Source organism: Perca fluviatilis, chromosome 17 (genome assembly GCF_010015445.1).
Source record: "Perca fluviatilis chromosome 17, GENO_Pfluv_1.0, whole genome shotgun sequence".
Taxonomy (NCBI): Eukaryota; Metazoa; Chordata; class Actinopteri; order Perciformes; family Percidae; genus Perca; species Perca fluviatilis.
In genome coordinates, this window is record NC_053128.1 from 24,682,245 (window position 1) to 24,702,684 (window position 20,440).

General features: G+C 37.8%; 2 protein-coding genes across 4 annotated transcripts; both read right to left on the minus strand.

Moving 5' to 3' along the window:
* Positions 1-1,806: 1,806 nt before the first annotated feature.
* On the minus strand, positions 1,807-9,218 carry cacfd1 (calcium channel flower domain containing 1). Of its 2 annotated transcripts, none has more exons than XM_039780438.1 (5): positions 8,592-9,216; positions 6,805-6,877; positions 4,791-4,916; positions 4,457-4,564; positions 1,807-3,966 (listed from the first exon to the last, which is right to left on the minus strand). In XM_039780438.1, the coding sequence occupies exons 1-5, from the start codon at positions 8,695-8,697 to the stop codon at positions 3,876-3,878; spliced, it is 504 nt and encodes a 167-aa protein (XP_039636372.1). In that variant the 5' UTR covers positions 8,698-9,216; the 3' UTR covers positions 1,807-3,875. The 2 variants fall into 2 exon arrangements, with proteins under 2 accessions (XP_039636372.1, XP_039636373.1); XM_039780439.1 differs by lacking the exon at positions 1,807-3,966 and adding an exon at positions 3,988-4,302 and having other exon boundaries at positions 8,592-9,218.
* A 191-nt stretch (positions 9,219-9,409) lies between these two features.
* ptcd2 (pentatricopeptide repeat domain 2) lies at positions 9,410-15,454 on the minus strand. Of its 2 annotated transcripts, XM_039780854.1 has the most exons (11): positions 15,343-15,454; positions 14,798-14,915; positions 13,825-13,917; positions 13,032-13,161; positions 12,664-12,781; positions 12,453-12,531; positions 12,264-12,355; positions 12,031-12,144; positions 11,867-11,941; positions 11,663-11,776; positions 9,410-11,221 (listed from the first exon to the last, which is right to left on the minus strand). In XM_039780854.1, exons 2-11 carry the CDS (start codon positions 14,901-14,903, stop codon positions 11,000-11,002), a joined length of 1,143 nt encoding a protein of 380 aa, XP_039636788.1. In that variant the 5' UTR covers positions 14,904-14,915; positions 15,343-15,454; the 3' UTR covers positions 9,410-10,999. The 2 variants fall into 2 exon arrangements, with proteins under 2 accessions (XP_039636788.1, XP_039636787.1); XM_039780853.1 differs by lacking the exon at positions 15,343-15,454 and having other exon boundaries at positions 14,798-14,924.
* Between the last annotated feature and the right edge of the window lie 4,986 nt (positions 15,455-20,440).

Genomic DNA, 20,440 nt, shown 5'->3' on the forward strand with positions numbered 1-20,440 from the left:
TTCAACAGAAAAATAAAGAGGGAATTTCAACAGTATTCAGTCATTTTAAATATCTCCAGTCAGTGGTATATGTACTCATAGTAGCTACAGTGTTGGAATGTAACAACGTAGTCTACATTTACTCAAGTATTGTACTTAAGTACAGTTTAGGTGCTTGTAGCCTACTTGGACATTTCCATTGTATGCTACTTTATACTTCTACTTCAATACTTTTCAGATGATAATATAGTATTTTTTATTCTCTTACATTTTTTTGACAGTTATAGGTACCTTTACATTAAAATATGCTTATTGGAAGTGTGTGTACAAATATCTAAAATTGGAGCCACAAATATTAAAACATTAAAATGCAGAATAATATAATATTCTACAAAACACTTTGAAAGGATTTTAGTAGATAACAAGAGTCCTGTCACTGAAAAGCCATTTTTACCTGTATGACAAATGGTTTTGATGACTCCAAAATGGCATGTCTGTTTGGATATTAAATGTCTGTTTGATGCTCAGCCTTTATAAAGCTTCAACCTCTTATGTTTGAATGTTTTTGTCATTTTACTGCAGCTGTTGGTATTAAACCTGTTATGCATGTGCAGGCCAATAATACAAGTGGAGCATCACAGGTTCAATTCCAATAAAAAGTGTGCCCTCTCTTTGATCTACTACTAGTCGAAGTAGTAGTAATAATGTATTACATAATTAAATACTAGGTTAAATGTGCTACTTAATTAAAACTAAGACATATGACTGAAATAATGCAATGGCGCCCTCTGTTGACTACTCAATATAAGTTACTAAAGTTAAAATGCTATTTTATTTTACCATGTTTCCAGATGTTTTAAGATTGATAGTGCATAAAAGAAAAGTCTTTGTCTATAATCGGTATCTTTACAGTTCAGAGGCAGCAGATGTACTTATATAGACTAATCCTTGCAAATCAAATCAATTAAGATTTATTATCAGAAACAGGCAACTAAATCCCTACAATCTGCACTCGAAGGGGAAGATATTAACATTGAAAAATAAACAATAAGCTTTATAGGTGAAAGAAAATGCCTTAGAAGGGAGGGGTAATCCTGGCAAGTGGTGACTATTAACTTCATTATTAATCAAACAGGCACCACCAGTTAAATAACCTCAACACATCACAGGTAGGCGTTGGTCAAATACTGCTTGCTGGGATTTATGCAATCTATTTGACTTTCGTGCAATGTAACAATACAACACAAACTTCAGCCATCCACATAAAACTTAGAGCTTAACACAAAGGGTGTGGTTTATTTGTTAACAAGTTCATGTGGAAAAGGATACGTAGGAAAAACTGACAGAACTCAATATAGCAGAATATAAAGTACTATGAGATATAAAAAAAAATCTATCCAGATGTGGCACATTTCCTGAAAATTAATCTTAATGTCTCTTATGCTCTTTGCAAAGGCGTTCTTGATTTCTAAATTGAATATTTTAAACCCGAGAGGGTTCAATGATGAACTAGACTTGAAGCCGGTTTTGTAGTCCAGTCCGGGGGGGAGGGGGAGATCAATAGGACATTTTTAAAGAAATTGTTTGGCATTTTGGGGAATACACTTATTCGCTTTCAGCATATAAATAAAATGTAAAAAATAAAAATAAAAATGACAACCCTAGGGTACTCTGGATTTCTCTGCATATAAAGAATTATGCAGCACTCTCAACCTGATGTTCTTTGATCATTATTAAAAGAAAAAAAAAGGAAAAACATTCTTGATACAAAAGCATAAACCATTAAGAAGATTGTGAAGGCGACAACAAAAGAAGCCAACACCATGGTAGTAGTAGCAAGTTTGTTTAATTCACGAATTGATAAACAGGATCAGTATTCACATCACAACACACATTATACACATATCCCTTACAGCAAAATATGCACTCAAGTCTTGGATGCACGTCACTGCAATGAAATAAAACTGGATGGATGGTTGTGGACAAGGCAAGGAGTTTTATTTTACATCTTATTAAAACTATAGTGTAGGAAGTGTGTAGTGTCTAACTGTAGCATACTGCTGGTGTGTATGTGTAGTGTTTAATCACTTGTGAACGATGGTTGTGCATGTTTAAAATGCTACACAAATGCTTTTCCATCTGCTCAAATGACATCCTAATTTCATAGTCATGCTTATGCTAGGTCCCATACATCTATGATCTATTCATAAACTACTTTGTATCTGTTCACGGTGCATTGTTAAGTATGATACCTGAGAACTGGTGGTAATTTGTGAATAATCCACTCAGTCACTGACCAGCCAGTAATAGATTTAGGATAGAAACAGCTGTAAGAGGTACGTATAAACAATTATTCCCAAAGTTCCTTTTTACACAACAGAGGCAAGGCAACAAAACACAAACACAAATCGTACATTGCTGAACGCTGCATACCTCATTTGAGTGACAAAAGGCAAACCATGGCTCTGGTGATTGTGTGAGATACAGACTAAATCTTCCCTGAATCAAGACACTACTCCCTCATTGAATTTGTAATGGATTTTGGTAGAGTGTACTAATTAAGACTCATAATAAACACAGCAGATATTCAGTAACATATTCTAAAACGTTGTTTTACATGTTTTCAAAAAGGAGAAAAAATAAGCACAGTTTTCCAATTCATAATGTACCACAAAATCTGCAGCCACGACACAGCTACCGGCTGCTTGATCATGAGGAACCATACATACGTACACAAGCTGACACATGCACTGAAAGCTGTTCCTAAAAATTCCCTCTATACCGGAGTCCATGCTACCAAAAGTTTAGTGCAGGAATTCCCCAGCTGAGCTTAAACCAACTGAACAAATAATATATGAAAGAATACCTTGTTTATCTTTGGGTATACCAGGTACATTCCCCAATGTTAAACATATCTCTAATGCCTATGTATATTTTAAAATGCATTCAGGCTGTTTCGTCTGCACAGTGGGTAGAATACTGTAATACCAAAATCCCTCCCATTTTCTTTACTCAAAAGTAGTCCAGTGAAGGTACATTTTGGGACTCAGAGGAAAAACTTTTTTTTTTTCAATAAATATTACAATAAAGTTTAATAAGACCCCCATTATAAATTAAAGTAGAACTTTTGTAGCACAAGTTTTCACTGATAACTAAGTTGACTTGTATCATCTACATTCACTGCTTAAAGTAGGTTCTTCGGATTAAATGCAGAGTTAACGCAACAGGCTTTGGAAACCCCACTGGCCAATACTTTCCGATGATAATAAGGTTAGAGCTGCAAAAGAGCGGATATCGATATTTGGGTTTGCTGCTAAAACAAGTCTGAACCCCACGTTACCATTGGACTTATCTTTACCCACTTCATTCTCCAAGTGAGACACATTTGAATCAGCCTCAAAGTCATAGTGAATAACCTGATAACCTTAAGTTAATTATGTACATTTTACATTCACATTAATTTAGTTTAAGGATTTCCTGAAATGTTCTTGGGCTAGAAAGGTGTACCTCACATTTTTCGTGCAGAAAACGGGTTTACAACTGACAGCAGCAACAAACAACAAAAGGGGAAAAAAATTTAAAAATAAATACAACCCATGAGAAGACCATAAACCATGAAAAGCAAAACATACCATCTATGGTATCGAGTCACAATGAGAGATCCCATTTACACACCAAGTACCAAGTAATGGACTTAATCCAACGCCAATCCGTTTGGATACTATTAGGTCAGGACAACAAGAATGCAGCAGTGTAAGTAAATAAGTAAACTCAGTACCATAATTATGTAGTGACAGAAATGGGAAAGAGGAAAGAAGCATGGAGGAAGAGGTAGGATGGATGGAGGGCGGTAACAACTGAAGAAAATAGAGGAAGAGGGTGGAAAGGCAGATGCCTTACTCCGGAGCCCCATTTGCCGTTTCTGTCATCTTCTCTTCATCTGCCTGTTTCTGATGCTGCAGTCTGGCATAAGTCACTGCGTCTCCCCTGAGAGAGAGAGAGAGAGAGAGAGAGAGAGAGAGAGAGAGAGAGAGAGAGAGAGAGAGAGAGAGAGAGAGAGAAACAAAAAGAAGACAGGATGCGAGAGAAGGAGGGTAACAAAAAGTTACGACGAAGGAGAGGTGGGTAGAAACAAAGAAAAAGCGGGTATGACAGGAGAGGATGACAGTTTAATTGCAAGGTTATTACATGGCTCACCTTGTCAGAAGTGAATTTGCATGAATAAAAAGGATCATTAGGGTTGTTAGATGCATAAAATAAAAATCTTATTAAGTGATTAGGATGTGGAATACTGCATTAATAAGAAGACTGTTTTAATATGACCTTTTAGAGGAGTGTTTTTATGAGTGAGATATGAAGAGATATGAGCGATTACAAAATGTCTATTGTACAGCTTTTATTCCAATAGATACTAAAAAATAAATGATGTTTTTCTGATAGAATATTATTCCATGGTACAAACTACTAACAGACTTACTTTTTGCCTAAAGAGGCGAGGCCGTACAGAACTCCTGTAGCGAAGGCGATGGCATTTCCAAACAAGGTTGTAAAAGAGAAACTCAAGAATACAGGAAACAGAGCCATCCTGAAAATGAGCAACCAGAGGGACAGCCAACCAAGGACAAAAACAAACAAGTCAGTAAATCACATGAAGTACATGCTGGAGTTGAAAGAACCACATTTCCAAAAGTATGTCCAACAGCTTATGCAATGTTAATAACTATCAGATATTCAAATTCCAAAAATGTAATTTTTAGTACAGTCTCCAATGACATCAACCGTGTACAATTCATTTTTCAATTTGTTCTTACCCACAGTAGAAGAAGGCTTTCTGCCAAGGTTTGAATTTGTCTGCACGGGCTGCTATTGCATTAGCAAACTCTATGAACTGGCAACAGAATGGGACTTCACATAGGAACAGCACAAAGGCATTTAACCTAGACACAGGAGGAGAGGACACAAACACAGCAGTGAATTACCTTGTGCCCTTCCATCACAAATACTGTACAACTCAAGTCTGGAAGTAATTAAACACAGCAGCTGGGTAGAAAGGAACCATTATGCTTAGGGCCGCTCGATTATGGAAAAAAAACATAATCACAATTATATTAATCAATATTGAAATCACAATTATTGAACCAGATTACCCATTGACTTTTGGAAAGATCTTGCATTTATAGATCTTAATGCTTTGTTTTGAACTTTTTGATATTAATGAACGTCCGTTACATTGAAGCCATTGCCAAATGAGTTGCTACAAAGCTAATTAAGACAATCAGCTCCAGACAACTCTCTCTGGATTTCTCAGTATGGCTACGTTTAGACAATTGTGTCGTCCGGTGACTTTCCCGCGCAGAAACTCGAGTGACGATAATTACCTCTTCTGAAGAGTCCATCATGTTTTTTTTAATCCTCCGTGTCCTCTTTGGCTACTAACAACTGTGTGGAGGAGGGGTGGGGGTGAAGTGCGGTCACGTAAGGCTTGTATCATGTGGACGCGCCGACAGTGTTGTCATTACTTAGAATTCCTCATGGGGGCGGCAGAAACTACACACTATAGCTTTAAACAACATTGAAATAGTTCAGAACACAAAACAAAATAAGAGTTTACTTGCAAAATGTAATATGCTAAATAATCGTTTTTCTCGATTGCATTGTTTTTGTGATCGGAGGAGCCAACATTGTAATCACGATTAACATATGATTAATTACACAGCCCTAAGTACGCTGTCATTGCCATTTAATGTGTTCAAAGTGGGCTTGGCTGGAGCAGGAATGCTCACATGCTCACTGTCATGAAAACAGCAAGAAAGTTTCTACAGTGAGCAGTGGACTGTTATTTTAATTATCGATTAATCTGCCAACTATTTTCTAAAACATATTCAGTTTAATATCAAAAAGAAAAGCAGATCTCAAAAAAGAAGAAGAGGAGATGCTTGCTTAAAAGAAAATCACAGATGAATTATCAAAGAGATGTTGATTCATATTGTGTTGATCAACCAATCATTTCAGTTCTAAAAGGCTCCTTTGATTCTGGTGTGATCTGGAGTAAAGAATACAAAGGGCAGAATGTCTTCATGACAATTTTATTAATCAATCTTTATTCCTAGCTAGCGTTGTAGCTAAGCTATCAATGGAAACAGTTTTAACCTGGAAAAAAAAACACAGTTGGCTTTTCTGCGGCATGTTCTAAAGTCTTCAAATTTGAGCAAATCTTTGGCATGACAAGTTCATGTCAAGAATTCTTCCACACCTCCGCATTTGAGCAGTAGGTGTGGCCACATGGCTACATGAGACTCCTGCTCACTATCGATGTAAAATAGTACTGTACGTACAAATAGAGGAATGTAAATAGATAATACGAGTGCATAATGCATGATATATATACAGTATATAACAAAAACTGTAAATCTGAACAGTAAAGCTCTGATTGATTATTCAGATTTACAATAGTTTGTATGTGACTGTCAGTAGGCGTTTAGTAAAACTTAAATAGAACCAGCTCACATCTGTCTCTGTAACTGTGTCAGTGACACCCTAGCCAAACTGCAAAAGGAACAATTAAAGTATTGTCTTATTCAATAGATTGAATGATTAATTTAAAACCGTTTCACTGTGCATTGTGTATGTGACAGCAAACTGGACCGGAGCTTAAATGAATAATAGCATACAGCACTCTGTCTGGTCTAAATAAGTGGTTTTAAAGTATGTTGTCTTTTCTCCTCAATACCAACAGATTATAAAAATGGTTTGCCCTATGGAATGTGAATGAGCTAATATATGCATACTACATTAAATTAAGCGTAACAAGTGTTAAAGACTTACACCATCCAAACTCCAGCAGCAATGTTTAAAGGGTTCACAGTGACACAGTTCCACACTCCTGAGACGGCACAGGCTGCATGATTTGGACAAGAGAAAAGACAAAGCAAAAGGGCTGCCATTAAGATAAACCACATGACATATTGTGAAAATATTAGGCCTGACCATTAGGCTTTGGCATTTTAAAGTGTGTGTGAGATATCTCATGTGAAATATCTCAGAGGGCAGGATAGATCTGAGAATGATATATGTGGATGTTTAGAGATCCAGTTCAGTCACTACTGTTTTAAAAGCCACAATAACTAAATACTGGTTTTCTAAATACTTTTCACTTATATACTGCTTGGTTAGTACTGACTGTATACTATAAACAACATAAGAAAATCAGCAATGCAGAACATACGGAGCATGTACAATATGTGGAGACAAAACAAACACACAGATATTTCTTTCAAGATCAGCACATGACTGCCTTATATCTAGAGCAGTTTGGAAACATCTGGAAAAATGATGGAATCCAGGACTCATATCTAGATGTGAAAGTTATCATGACACATGCTTAGGCCGAAAATTAAACCCACGTAAAACAATGATAACCGAAATAAAATAGTTTCTGATTCATTTTCTGTTGTTCTGTTGTTTCGGGCCTTGAACAAAGCAATCATTAATGCTATTAGTTTCACCTGTGCCTTTCCTGTTGTAACATGTCAAATGTAAGAGAGATCTATCACTGGTCACACCTCCCCGTCAACATCAACTAATGTATTCCTTTTTTACGACTCAGAAGGAAAGCAGATGTCAAAAAAGCACCAGCTATGTTTTCCAACATTTCACAATAAGTCACAATCAAATCTTATTTTACTAATGTCTACTATTTACTCAATGTGGTATTTATAAAGGGCACACAATGTTTAATATTCAACCAAAATGCTAAAACATTTGGTGTTTTAAAACTTTGGACTGTCAGTCCATACACCAATACAGCGGTTTCAAGCTGAAAATCCACAGTGAGAAGAGAGGGTAAATATGCCTAGTTTCTATCTTCAATTACATGCAAACTATCAGGCCAGACAAGCCCACACTTCCACAAACAGTGGAAGAACAATGTAGCATATCCTGCCCCTTTAGACCATCCAGCCTCCTTAATAATACAGATCCCATTGAATATGCAGTGCCCTAGGTAGTTAATGTGATACAGGCACTGTGACTCTGGTGTCAAGTCTGTGAAGGAGAGCTGCAATGCTGCTGGAAAACTGCAAAGCCAGCAGTAAATATCACGGTCTCACAATGAACTCCTGATGGAAAGAGTAAACCTACCTGCGGTGGACTGTGTGTTCATAGCACATAGTTTTAATTTAGCAATAACATGCTAGGTTATGGAATGAGCAAGTCATGTAAACAAGCGGTGCCCAACAGTGGCTGCTGCGGTGAGGGGACAATAGTCTGTTACAAAGCTTTTGTCTGGCCTGGCTGAGCAACTGAATTGAGGTTTATATACACAATAAAAAAAAACATGTTTTTCCAAATTGTAATATGATGACCTTTCTGTCCTGTCTCTCCTCTAACCATCATATTAATGCAGATATGCAAAAGAGAACACACAAACGGTATAAAAGTATGATGAAAAGTCAACAAATGTCATAGAAAATAGCAAAAACTGAATGTCATTCTAAACTGGTAACGTTACATACACAGCACACTCAGAAGTAGTATTTATCTCGGCGTATCATTTATTTATTTACTTATCAACGTGATATTAGAAATGTACTTTCATAACTAACGTTACTTACATACTCCTCCCAAAACCCCAGCTATTTTGCAGAGCCATCGGTACCACCATGTCATGCCATCATCCTCCGGAGTGGGTTTAGTGGACGCTGCAGCCTCGGTACTCATTGTGTTTTTCTAGCTATGTTAGCTAAAGCTACCCAAATCCAGTATTTACAGATGTCGCCTCAGACGACCTAACAATAGCTAGCTAAGTTAAGTTAGCTAACGTTAGTCAATCTATGTAGTAGTACAAGCTATGGTCTCAACAAAGTAACCACTAACTTGCTTAGCTATATTACGACACAGCTGTCCCTATCAGTAATACCACATTTCCTTTGTGTGTTCGTTTTGTGGCCAGTCGAAATGATGTTACCAGCAGCTTTTCCCGTCAGAGAACCAGCTAACTGGCTAGCTAATGCTAAAGAGCACCGCCTCCCAGCTGCCGATAGGAGTGTATATCACCGCTGCATCCGTCCTGAAAGCTCTTGTAATCTTGTAGTTATAGATGAACAAACACTACACCGAGCTCACTTTTTACTACCTTATAACTGTACACTATTAGCTAACACTGTTTGTTTGGGTTCAAGTAGCTGCTCCGTTGTTCTCCTCTCCTCCCTGGCTGCTCAGCCGATGTACGTAGCGGTGCATTGTGGGAGGGATTTGATGTACACCATTGTTTGTTTACATGTTCCGATTATGGTTCCGATCAGCAGATTTGGATTTATAATGAGTATTTTACCACACATTTTGTGTCAAAGTGTACAGATGAAACGCTTTGGGGCGGCAGATTTAGAGTTTTTTTTTTATTTTATTTTTTTTTATGTTATGATATACCAGGCATGGCTTTAGGTCCCCAGTTTGTGCCTTTTAATGTATTACCATTACATTTAAGTTATTAAGCAATTAAAAAAAACAGCCTTTGGAAAGGTTGTTTTAAGGATAGGTTCACAATTTTCCAAGACAACATGCAGGTGCCCATATTAACACTGAAACAGGTTTTGCTTGCTGCATTCCTCCTTTTCAGAATACTGAACTCTGGAGGTCCCTCTCTTATGCACTTTCAATAGGAAATCCTAAGACTCTTCTAACCATCTGGATGACAAAAGCGTTTTTACCCATTTCTCAAGTTGTGACTCTGTCCTCTATCCAGGAAGCTGGCCCGAGCTGCCAACTTAGTTGTGATTTGGAAATCAGAGGCGCAACTTTGGAAACAGGTTAAAAATATTTGATCAATTAGCGGATATCTTCATCTAGATGGTTGATGGTTAATTTTATTCTAAAAGACAGTAATTTTGGAAGATATCCACATTATTTCTCTAACTCAGACTGCTGAAGCCTCATATTAACTTCAGATAAACGTTGGCATATTTTTTTGTAGGAAAGGATCTCTTAATGACCATTATAAATAGGAGGTGTAATTACAGCTTGCAAAAGCTCTTGCAATGAACATCTGGGCACCTGGGTGTTGTTTTTGAGACACACTCAAAATGAGAACCTATTCTTTAAAGATTGCAAAACTGATTTTGCCAGCATCCCTAGAACATCAAAGCAAGACAAATAATCTTTTTTTTCCATTATTAAATATCCGATTCATCTTTAATCACTCAGTCACACTTTTATATACACAACACATTCTTCCCAAATCACTTATTATGCATAGATCCTTGCAAGGAAATCCATTGCCATTGGTGTGATGGTGTAAAATTCTCTCAGCAGCTTTCTGTTAAAGTAACTGCTGCACAAAAGAAGATTTTTGACCTTTTTCATCAAATTTGGATAGGGGCAACACAAAAAAGGGACAGAAGTTCAGTCTGCAGATGGAGGACTCTGTCTGTGTCTAAGGAGAGGTAGATACAGTAATCATGACAAAGTCTACTCTAGCTAGAGTTAGTGTTTTTTAGTCTATATCTACGACGTTCCACTTCCGGGATTGCTCTCGTTCTGCCGGGAAATTCAGCCGGATCTCGCTCTTTTCGGATGTCCGCTTTCTTTGTGTTGTAATTGTCAACTCCGGTCGATGTATGAGAATTATGGTTAACTACTCCTCAGATCTCTGCAGGGTAAAAAACAATACAGCTAGCTAGACGATCTGTAAAATCTGAGTTTTCTGTGCATGATTAAAACAACCTTTGAACGTACACGTTCCACCAAAACAAGTTCCTTCCCGAGGCTATTTTGCAGCGGCACCGTGGCTCCACTCGGAATTTAGCACCTCCCAAGACGATTGTGACTGGTTTAAAGAAATGCCAATAAACGAGAGCACGTTTTTCTCCCATCCCAAATTGCTGTGTTGACTAGCCAGACCCTCCTGCACAGCGCTGTGGAGGAGGGTCAGGCAATACGAGACTAGTGTTTTTTGATGGATTGCGTTCAGCCTCATATCAGAGCCTTTAGTTAAAGCAGGCTTTGCAATGGCACAGGGAGTCTCTCACTCTGACAGCAGAGTGGACTGTAGTGGCTTCAGAGTCCTTCGGCTGGTCCTCCTCTCCTCCATTATTAGCGCTGGTTTCCTCCTCCCTGTGGGTGTGTGGCAGAGCATGCCATCAAGGGTCTGCTGGGTCACCTGATCAGCTCGCTCAAGATGAGTGACTATCTGCTCCACTTTCATCATGTGTGGTCCGCCCTCACTCTGAAAGCGCAGCAAATCCACCTGAAACAGGTCACAAGTCAAGTGTAAATCAATTTATTTTATATAGCCCAATATCAGAATTTGCCTCAAAGGCCTTTAGGATCTGTACCGCATACGACACCCTCTGTCCTTTTCGACTCTTGCTTCGGATAAGAAAAAACTCCCCAAACAAACCCCCTTTAATGGGGAAAAGAATCCTGTAGCTTGTGTTAACTATTGTAAGAAATATTTCATCACAGTTATTCTGATCAACAATCCCAGTAAAGGATACTCCAATCCTTTTCATTTTTACCTTATGTTTGCCAGTCTGTTCACAGAAAACAATTTATTAAGATGAATATCAATTGCAGGAATATGTTTAAGCATTTAATTACTGCATCCGTAGCTATTCCATCACAGTTTTTTAAGTATAAGTAGCATCTGTGTTATTTAGCAAACTGTGTGGTGTGTTATAGGACTTACCACCTCCTGAGAAAATTCAGGCTTCTTCACAAAAGAAGGGCTTTTAAGCAGCATGGCTGCAGACAGGATGGAAATGGCATCTGTCAGCGCTCCTGACCTTGCTAGTATTATAACCTAAATCACAATAAAAAAAAAAGGATATATTAATCATTGAACAACGGCAAGAAAAAAAATGCATACCACAGTTATATGATGCACCATTACCTTTAAATTTTGGCATAATCTGCTGTCAGTGCTCATTATTTTTGAGTACAACGACTGTGCCTTTACTATATCATTCTGGAACAAAAAACAAACTATTGATTATATAATATTATTCACATCTTTCTGCATGAATAAAAGGAATAGAAGAAGAAGATACAACTTACTCGTCTAAGTGCAAGTGCTACAGCAAAGCAGTAAGCATGTCTGGGGATTGAGTGCCCTTTGGTCTGCCCCTCCTCTATCAGAGCAGTGCAGATCCTGTAGGACTCCGCCGTGTCCTGACCGACATAAAACAGAACATTAACTCACTCGGAAGAGTTTGTACATCTTAAAACAAACAGAACTCTTGGGACTGTCATTTTAAAATAGACTTAATAAAACTGTATGGATCACTTACCAGTTTATAGCAGATGCCAGATGCCAGTGTCAATGTGTCTTTGTTGAATGGTACACCTTGGTTCCTCATAGTTCTTAGTACCTCCAAGGCATCTGCAATAGCCAAAGTTGGGAATATTATACACATGTGATAATCATTTCAGAAAAGGAAAAAAAACAAAAAACACTGGGAGGTTAATCTGTCACTTACTTTCATAAGAGCCTTTTGTGAATAACATGTCTAAGGTGATGTTAAAGGAGGTTGCGTCGTTGAAAAATTCTCTCATATTCTGTTCAGACAAGTGAGAGGATAGGTTACCAGTCCAAGTCGGCTCTTAGAAAAGTATCAATCCTGTCTTTAATAGTTTTGCCCCTGATGACACTGTTGCAATAGTAAAGGTTTTGGTTAATGCAATATTTACCTTATCTGTAAGTGTAGCAGCAGCCAAGTCCTCCAGACCAAGCTCATAGCACAGTCTCACGAAGAGAGGACCAAACTTAAACTCTCCATACACCAAGTTCCGGTTCTCTGCATGGTACCTTGTGAGTGCAAATTAAAGGATCAATATACATAATTCAGATACTTGATACATGATGATAGTCAAAGCCATTGAATACATAGGTTTTTCTCTGTGAAATGGGTAGAATCAAATTTCCTTCTTTCTAATGTTTGTAAAAGGCAATTTAGAGAAGAGGAGGGGATAAGACAAATTTAGGTTCTGAAATCATCTACTTTACATAAAAAATGTGTTTATGCTTTACAAAATTGCCAGTTAAGGATGTACTATACCTATAAATGGCATCTCTGGCTGTCACCATGTCATCTGCAGACTGGCACAAGTGAAGGAGAAGCTTCAGCTCATCTCTCAGTATCAGCTCATTCCTTTGAAGCTTCTGACTGAACAGCTCTATATAATTTCCTGTAAAATTGGGTGAAAATATGAGCTTTTACTGTACAGTGTGTATTGTAACACGTGACATAAAACTGCAGCTTTTAAAAGGTACACTGTGTAGGAATTTCCCCCATCTAGCGGTGAAATTGTATTTTGCATTCAAACAAATAGCGCTCTCTAGCGCCTCGCTTTTTCAAATGCGTGTTGCAACTATGGTAGCCGTTATGTACCAAGAAGCTATGACAACACGTCTTCCAATTTTCGCTTTTTTTTTTGGCGACGAGGATAACTTTTCCTGTGGCTCGGCATAAGTATGATACTCCATTATGAAGTAAAGTGTAGTGCAGGCTTTCAAATTTGCCAGGGCAGTGACAACGCCTCTCACTGATCTCCTTCTCCGTTTCAGCTGGTTTCAGTCACGTGGCGCTGGCTCTGAACGAAAACACGTTGTGGATTAGCTAGACTAGTGCTTCATGTACATCTCAGCGATTATAGTTTTTCAAAATGGCGGAACGACATGGAAGCCTCCTTGGACTTGCCCGTCCAATGTAAATACAGATAAGAAATTCTTCGCTTACCAGGATAAGTCGGATCATTGGCAGAGGTAATGTAAGACATTGATTTGAGCTAATAAAATACTCAAAACACTACACAGTGTACTTTTAAAGCCAATAACGAGAACGACTTCACCTTTCGTTCCAGAGACAAGGTGAGCCACAGCCAGCTTCCTTTGCTGGAAGTCTTGTAGTTTGATAACATCTTCTGACAACAGATGCCTCTTAGCTGCAGAGAAAAAGTTTCCAATAACCAGTGGTGAAAAAGGTATTCAGCTCTTCAAGTAAAAGTAGCAATACTACAGTGTTGAAATAAAGTATATAAAGTATTACTACCACCAAAATATAAGTACCAGAAGTAAAAGTACTCATTATGCAGAAATGCCCATTTCAGAATAATATATTATCATGTTATTGGATTATACTGTAATAAGTGATGCATAATTGTGTACCTAATTTTGATGTTGTAAAGGTGGAGCTAATTTCAGTTACTTCATATATTGCTGATTAGTTTAACCTATGCTAATAACAAAATATAATATATAATAAAAAAACAACAACATTTGCCTCTAAAAATGTAGTGGAGTAAAAGTATAAAAAAGCATAAAATGGAAAGTAGGCCTACTTCAAAATTGTATTTGAGTAAATGTACTTAGTTTCTTTCCACCACTACCAGTAACTTAAAACATGGCGTTGAAAAAAATAAAGCTGGTATAATGCATGGATGTATTAGGTATAATGTCATGTCAGTTATCACCATTGGGAGAAAAAACACCAATAATAAATTTCAACAAAGGTTAATCGCTTGAGAAGCCATCATATCATAATTTAGCCTGGCTTGATAGCTTGTACATATAATACCATATGACTTAACATTTAAAAAAAAAAAAAAAGGCCAGCATGCAACTGCTACAAACCCTGCAAGCAAAACACAGTTAGGCTACATCGACTTTTGCTGGATTTTTATGAAACGTTAAAGCCATTTAAAGTCACTGTTACAGTATCTTTGTAAACGTGGGTTATTTACAAGCTGCTCTTGTAGCTTGTAACCAGCCAGTCAACGGTCACCTGTTTATCAGACACTTATTGACGACTTTTATTTATCTTACCTATACAACCTTCAATCCCGCCTGGCTGTAAAACACCAAAAAACAGTCCTTTGGAGGGCTCATGTACTAACGACCGACAACATTTACCAATCCTCGCCAGCGCCATAGTGTCCACTGACTGTACCATGGAAAATGAAAACAAAGGGGGTGCAGTTGGAGATATTATAGAGTTTGAAAAAAAAATAGAATAGAATAGAAAAAAATAGTGAAACATAATTTAACATGTGCTTGTACGTGATGACTATTTTAACTGGAGTAAAACAGCGTGTGTAGCTATTTGTTTTAATTTTGTAATACGCAGCACGCAATTTGGTTTCATCCAATATGGCAGCGCCCTGTGATCCGGCGCAAGAGTCTCTTAATTCCATAGACAGTATATTATAAGAATACATCCATGGTATGAGTAGGCCTACATGTTATCGTCATTTATTTCTACTCTGTTACATGAAGCTCTGTTCATTTTTGCGCTACGTGTTTAAACGGCACAAAAACGGCGCTGTTTTTAGTATTTTATAAAAAAACAAATTGTTAATCCTTTAACCTACAGGTGGCGCTGTTGCATTGCATTTTAAACGCCCCTCTCTTGCAGCACGCAGACAAACCAGACAAACGCTTTGCTGCTGTCAGGAAGTTTGTAGTCTCGCATAGACCTAGTATCTCCACGGCGCAGTTGGACGTTTGGGACACAATGGGCCTTTTTAACAGCAGACATTTTGACTTGTCATAGTAGGAAAAGCACAGCTGAAACTGATAACCTTAACGATGGCTCAATTCCATCAAGTGTCCCAGTAAGCTATTTCAGTGAGTCAGCATGCACAACACCAGGGCCTCTCCTAAGTGGAATGCAGCCATCATGAATGGTTTTGAATACACCTGTGCTTTTCCTACTATGACAACATCTCTGTCGTGATAAAGATCTACTGTATTGGACACAGGCACTCATGCCAATATGCACTTTGGGCCTGTTATTATAGGCTATTAGCTACAGTATTTAAATACAATAGGCTATGTTTGTACGTGTATGTAGGCTATGCATGATGTCTCTGTATATTTTGTAGGCCTACATGTTTGCTGTTTTATTTAGTTTTATGGCTTCTGAAACTGCTTTTGTATAGTGATATACAAATACATTTGAATTTGAACTTCAGTGGTAGCCTATTGGTTGTCATTGCTATTTAGAAACAATTGAAGATATACCATCATAATGCAAATCAAGCAACCACAGGGAAAGACACTCAATGGTATAACAATGCCATTATTAATGCTAAATCAGTTAATGTTTTCAATTAATTTATTTTGAAATGAAAATAGTTTTTCATGCCTTGACTTCGTGATTAGAAAGCTAAGGCCTATACAGCATAAGAGTCATGTGTACCTTAATACTTGTATACTGTATAATATGTACAGTGTGGGCCTCTGTAAAGTGCTTTCCCCCTGTTTCAAACAACTATCACACCAGATCCTCTAGATGCTTTAGAGTCCCCAGAGTCTGAACTTGGCAATACTGCATTTCCGCACTTCACACCCTGGGTCAGGAATAATTAACAAGACAAACCTTATAGCCATAGGAGACATTCAAATGCCACATCCAAAACACGTTTTAAGAAGAGTGTTACTGTTTTAAATAGTCACATTCTCTTAGTTATGCCATTATGTAAATTATTTATGTGACTTCATCCATTTTGGCCCCGGTCTCTCTTGTAAAAGAGATCATGTATCGCAAGAGACTCAAGAGAAAAGATTTCAATTAAATTACCCTATACACTTATACAATTTTGAGTACAAACCTAGTTAGTGTACCCATTGACCTACACAGCATTACATAACTGGGACAGCAGTTCCAGCAGGAGTTCTGCTGCATTTTCTATGTGATGTTCTGGTCATACATTTGAAATTTAACTAGGTTCCTCTTGACTCCTTGTATGCTGAATAATTTTATAGTGTTAAAAATGTACTTTTACTCTGATAGAAGTAAAGTCTTATTCAATGGTTTATTATACACAAATGTAAAAATGTATGCACGAGAAAATTTCATAATATAATCTAATGTTTTTTGTTTTGTTTTTTCCATACAGGATTTAATGATAAAATGTGATTTTCCACTGCAGGCAGTGGAAAGACTTCTGTGGAAACATAGTTGCCAAACCTGCAACCATTTGGAGATGTACTTTTGGAGAAGATGCATTACAATGCTTAAGGTGCTTCTTAAAGTAACTCCAAATATAGCCTATCTTGCATAGAGAAAATAGGGCTGGGACAGGGAGTTCCCCACTGTTGCCTTGGCAACAAGATCTCAGCCCATCCAGGCGAGATTGCTTGCTCAGCCAATCAGACACAGGGCCTTGGATAATTTATTGAATCCTGCAAGGTGTGTGTGTGTGTCTCGGTGGGGTTCTCTCTCTGTGCATATGTGTTTGCATGTATTTAAAAGCAGGGTTTAAAACATAAAGCTCATCTAAAGGGTTAAGTGTGGAGGCAGGCTTGTAGCTCATGGTGAGTTGCTCACATAATGCACCAATCAACAGGGAAATATAGAACTGTTTGTCGGGGAGGTCTATTTTAGCACTCAGACTTTGATTTCCCAAACAGCCAGGTTCTGCCGACAGACATTAGCTCTTACATCCTCTTTGATTTATCCCTGCATGCACTTCCCTTTGGTTTTGGAAAGTGCCTGGGGTGTCCCATCATCATTAATAAATGTCCCCACTGAAACAGTTTTGGAACAGAAGAAAAAAGAAAAACGGCTGGTACCGATTACTGTGTCAGCCTGTGTGCCACTGTTCTAAAGCCACTGCCCTTGAAAGACAATTAAATAGATTTATATGCATGCCTATTCACTCAGTGACTGATTTTGTACTAAATCATAAACGCCTGTGGCTGAGTGTTGGGGTTGGATAAATAGTGGGGATGCTCTCTCATTTGCATAACTTGTGTATAATAATGTAATACTATATGGAAGGAAATATAAAAGCGTTCCACTAACTGGTGTGCTGAAACAGCTCTGAACGACTGGCAAGACATCAGACATGTTGACACGTGGTGCCCCACTGTACAGCAAATGGATGCTGAATTGTTGAGACCTGTCTCTGCTTTCTCTGTTAGTGTCCCTGGGTTGTCTGATCTAAAAGGTTCTTTAGTTCACTACATACTGGAGGAGCTAAATACACCCTAAATTGATGGTATTTTTCTCATGACATGTTTCATGTTCTGCATGCAGTATCCTATATATAATTTTATATTCATATTTTTTTTTTCATTTTTCTTTGCATTAGAAGCAGTAGTGGAATATAAGCTAGTGCTGTTTGCAGCCACTTTATGTATTCTCCCTTTGCAGGTGTTGATCAGGAATATATGAGCATAATTTTATGACAATCCATCCAGAAGTCGTTGCGATATTCAGGCTGGACCAAAGCAGTGGACCGACCGACCGACTAACATTGCCATACCTAGAGTTATGCCTCTAGCATGGCTAAAACATTCAAACAATTTCCATACATGCATGATAAACTACATACCACAAAGTTTAACCCACAAAGTCAGGCAAATACCTGTACCCACAGTCGAGAACAATGTCAAAACACTCACACACAGCTTTTATCTTTGAATAATGCTGTGGTCAGTGCAAAAGCTTCAGTAAAATACCTGGGTTGCATCCTAGAAAACAACTTGGATGGCAGGAATATGGCCAATAAGGTTCTGAGTAAAGTCACTGGGCTCACAAAGTTTTTAGCCAGAAATTCAAAATTTTTTGATCGGTCAACAATGATCATTTTAGCAAACGCCTTAATTTTAAATCATTTTGAATTTGCATGTACTTCCTGGTTTGAAGGCCTAACAAACCGACTTAAAGGGAGGCTGCAAGCAGCACAGAATAAATGAATACAAGTAATCCTGAACTTGGGCCATAGGTCTCATATCGGTAGGTCACAATTTGTTGAGCTCAACTGGCTCCCTGTTGAGTTTTGTGTTACTATGTCAAGGCTGACCATGATCTATAAAATATTGTTTGGTAGTGTCCCAATTTTTTTGTCGTGTCTTATAACTAAGGTAAAGGACACACACAATATTTACACGCGTGGCAGCATATCTGACCTGTGTCCTTATAGATTTAAGACAGTGTTAGGGAAAGGAACCTTTGCCTATATAGGGGCAGTTCAGTGGAATAAGTTAGATCAGCAAATTAAAGTAATTTCCACACTGAACTCTTTCAAAAAGACAGTCAAGGCCTGGTTACTAGATAGGGTTGCAGAATAGAACAAAAGGCAAATGACCGTTTATATTTTTATTTATTTAAGGAAAATGTTTTTATGTCATGTCGATTTTCATCACACACTCTGTACGTGTCTTGTCTTGTCCTGATGTGTTGAGGACCACAATGGAAATAAGTCCTGGACTTCATTGTGTTTTTATCCTCGATTGTATTAGATGTCTTTTCATGTTTATGGCATTTTTTGATACAATTAAATAAATCAAATCAAATCAAAAAAATCTTAGCTTTGTTACATCACTTAAGACTAAACTAAGGCTCTGTCCCCACCGTATCTCTCTGGGTGAACTTAAACGCCTCATCAATCCTGTCTGGCTCTCAGGGACACTCGTCACCAAGGATGCCAAAAGAAACAACTTCCCTCATAGGCCACATTGTCCCATATAGCCAATCATCTGTGTGAACATGACATTAACTTTGCTGCCAATGTTGTGTTCTATATTAGGAGTTTGTTTGTTTGTTTTTAGGAATGTGGTCAGTCAGTTGGACCACCACTTTGGTCCAGAATGAAATATCTCAATAAGTGGATGAATTGCTAGGAAAATTGGTAAAGACATCCACATCTCCCTCAGAATGAACTGTAATAACTTGGACACATAACATTATATTAACATCAGCAGGTCAAAATAAGTATTTGTCAAATGCTTTGGTTTATGACCAAATACCTGTAAAACCAAAAACATATCAGCTATGCTTGTGGTTAGTGTTATTTAGCAAATGTCACTATGCTAACATGCCAAACTAAAATGGGAAACACTGTGAACATTATACATTCTTAACATCAGAAAGTTGGCATTGTTATTGTCAGCATGTTACCATGCTGACGTTAGCCTTTAGCTCAACACAAGACTGTACAGACTCACACAGCCGCTAGCGTGGCCATGGCTTATAATCTTGTTTATCCAAATTGTAAAGGTGTAACTTCTTTGGGCATGTAAACAGCAAAACTATTTTTATATAATCAATACTCACTTTTAAGTGAGACATTTGGATTTGTGATGTCTTTGAATTTGGTACAGTTTATGATTCTGTGCAATGAGCAATAGGCTCAGTGGAAGAGACAACTTGTAAAAATAAATTTTTATTTGTATATCCCAGTCTCGATATATAACATTATAGGAAATAACACACTGTCTTTAAAATTAGTTTAGCCAGGAAGACTATGGCGTTTACTCTTTTAGTTAAACCAACCAGGTTTAGCCACAATCTCTATCGGCGAATCGCATTCTTGCTGTCAGTGTTTAAATGTTTTCCACTCTGTTGCTGTCAGCTCTCATTTCAGTGTGTCGTTGCGACCCTCCTCCTCCCCGTTCACCTCCAGTTCATCAATTCCAGCTCCCAGGTCTTCTCATTTCATCCAGATCTCAGCACCCCCA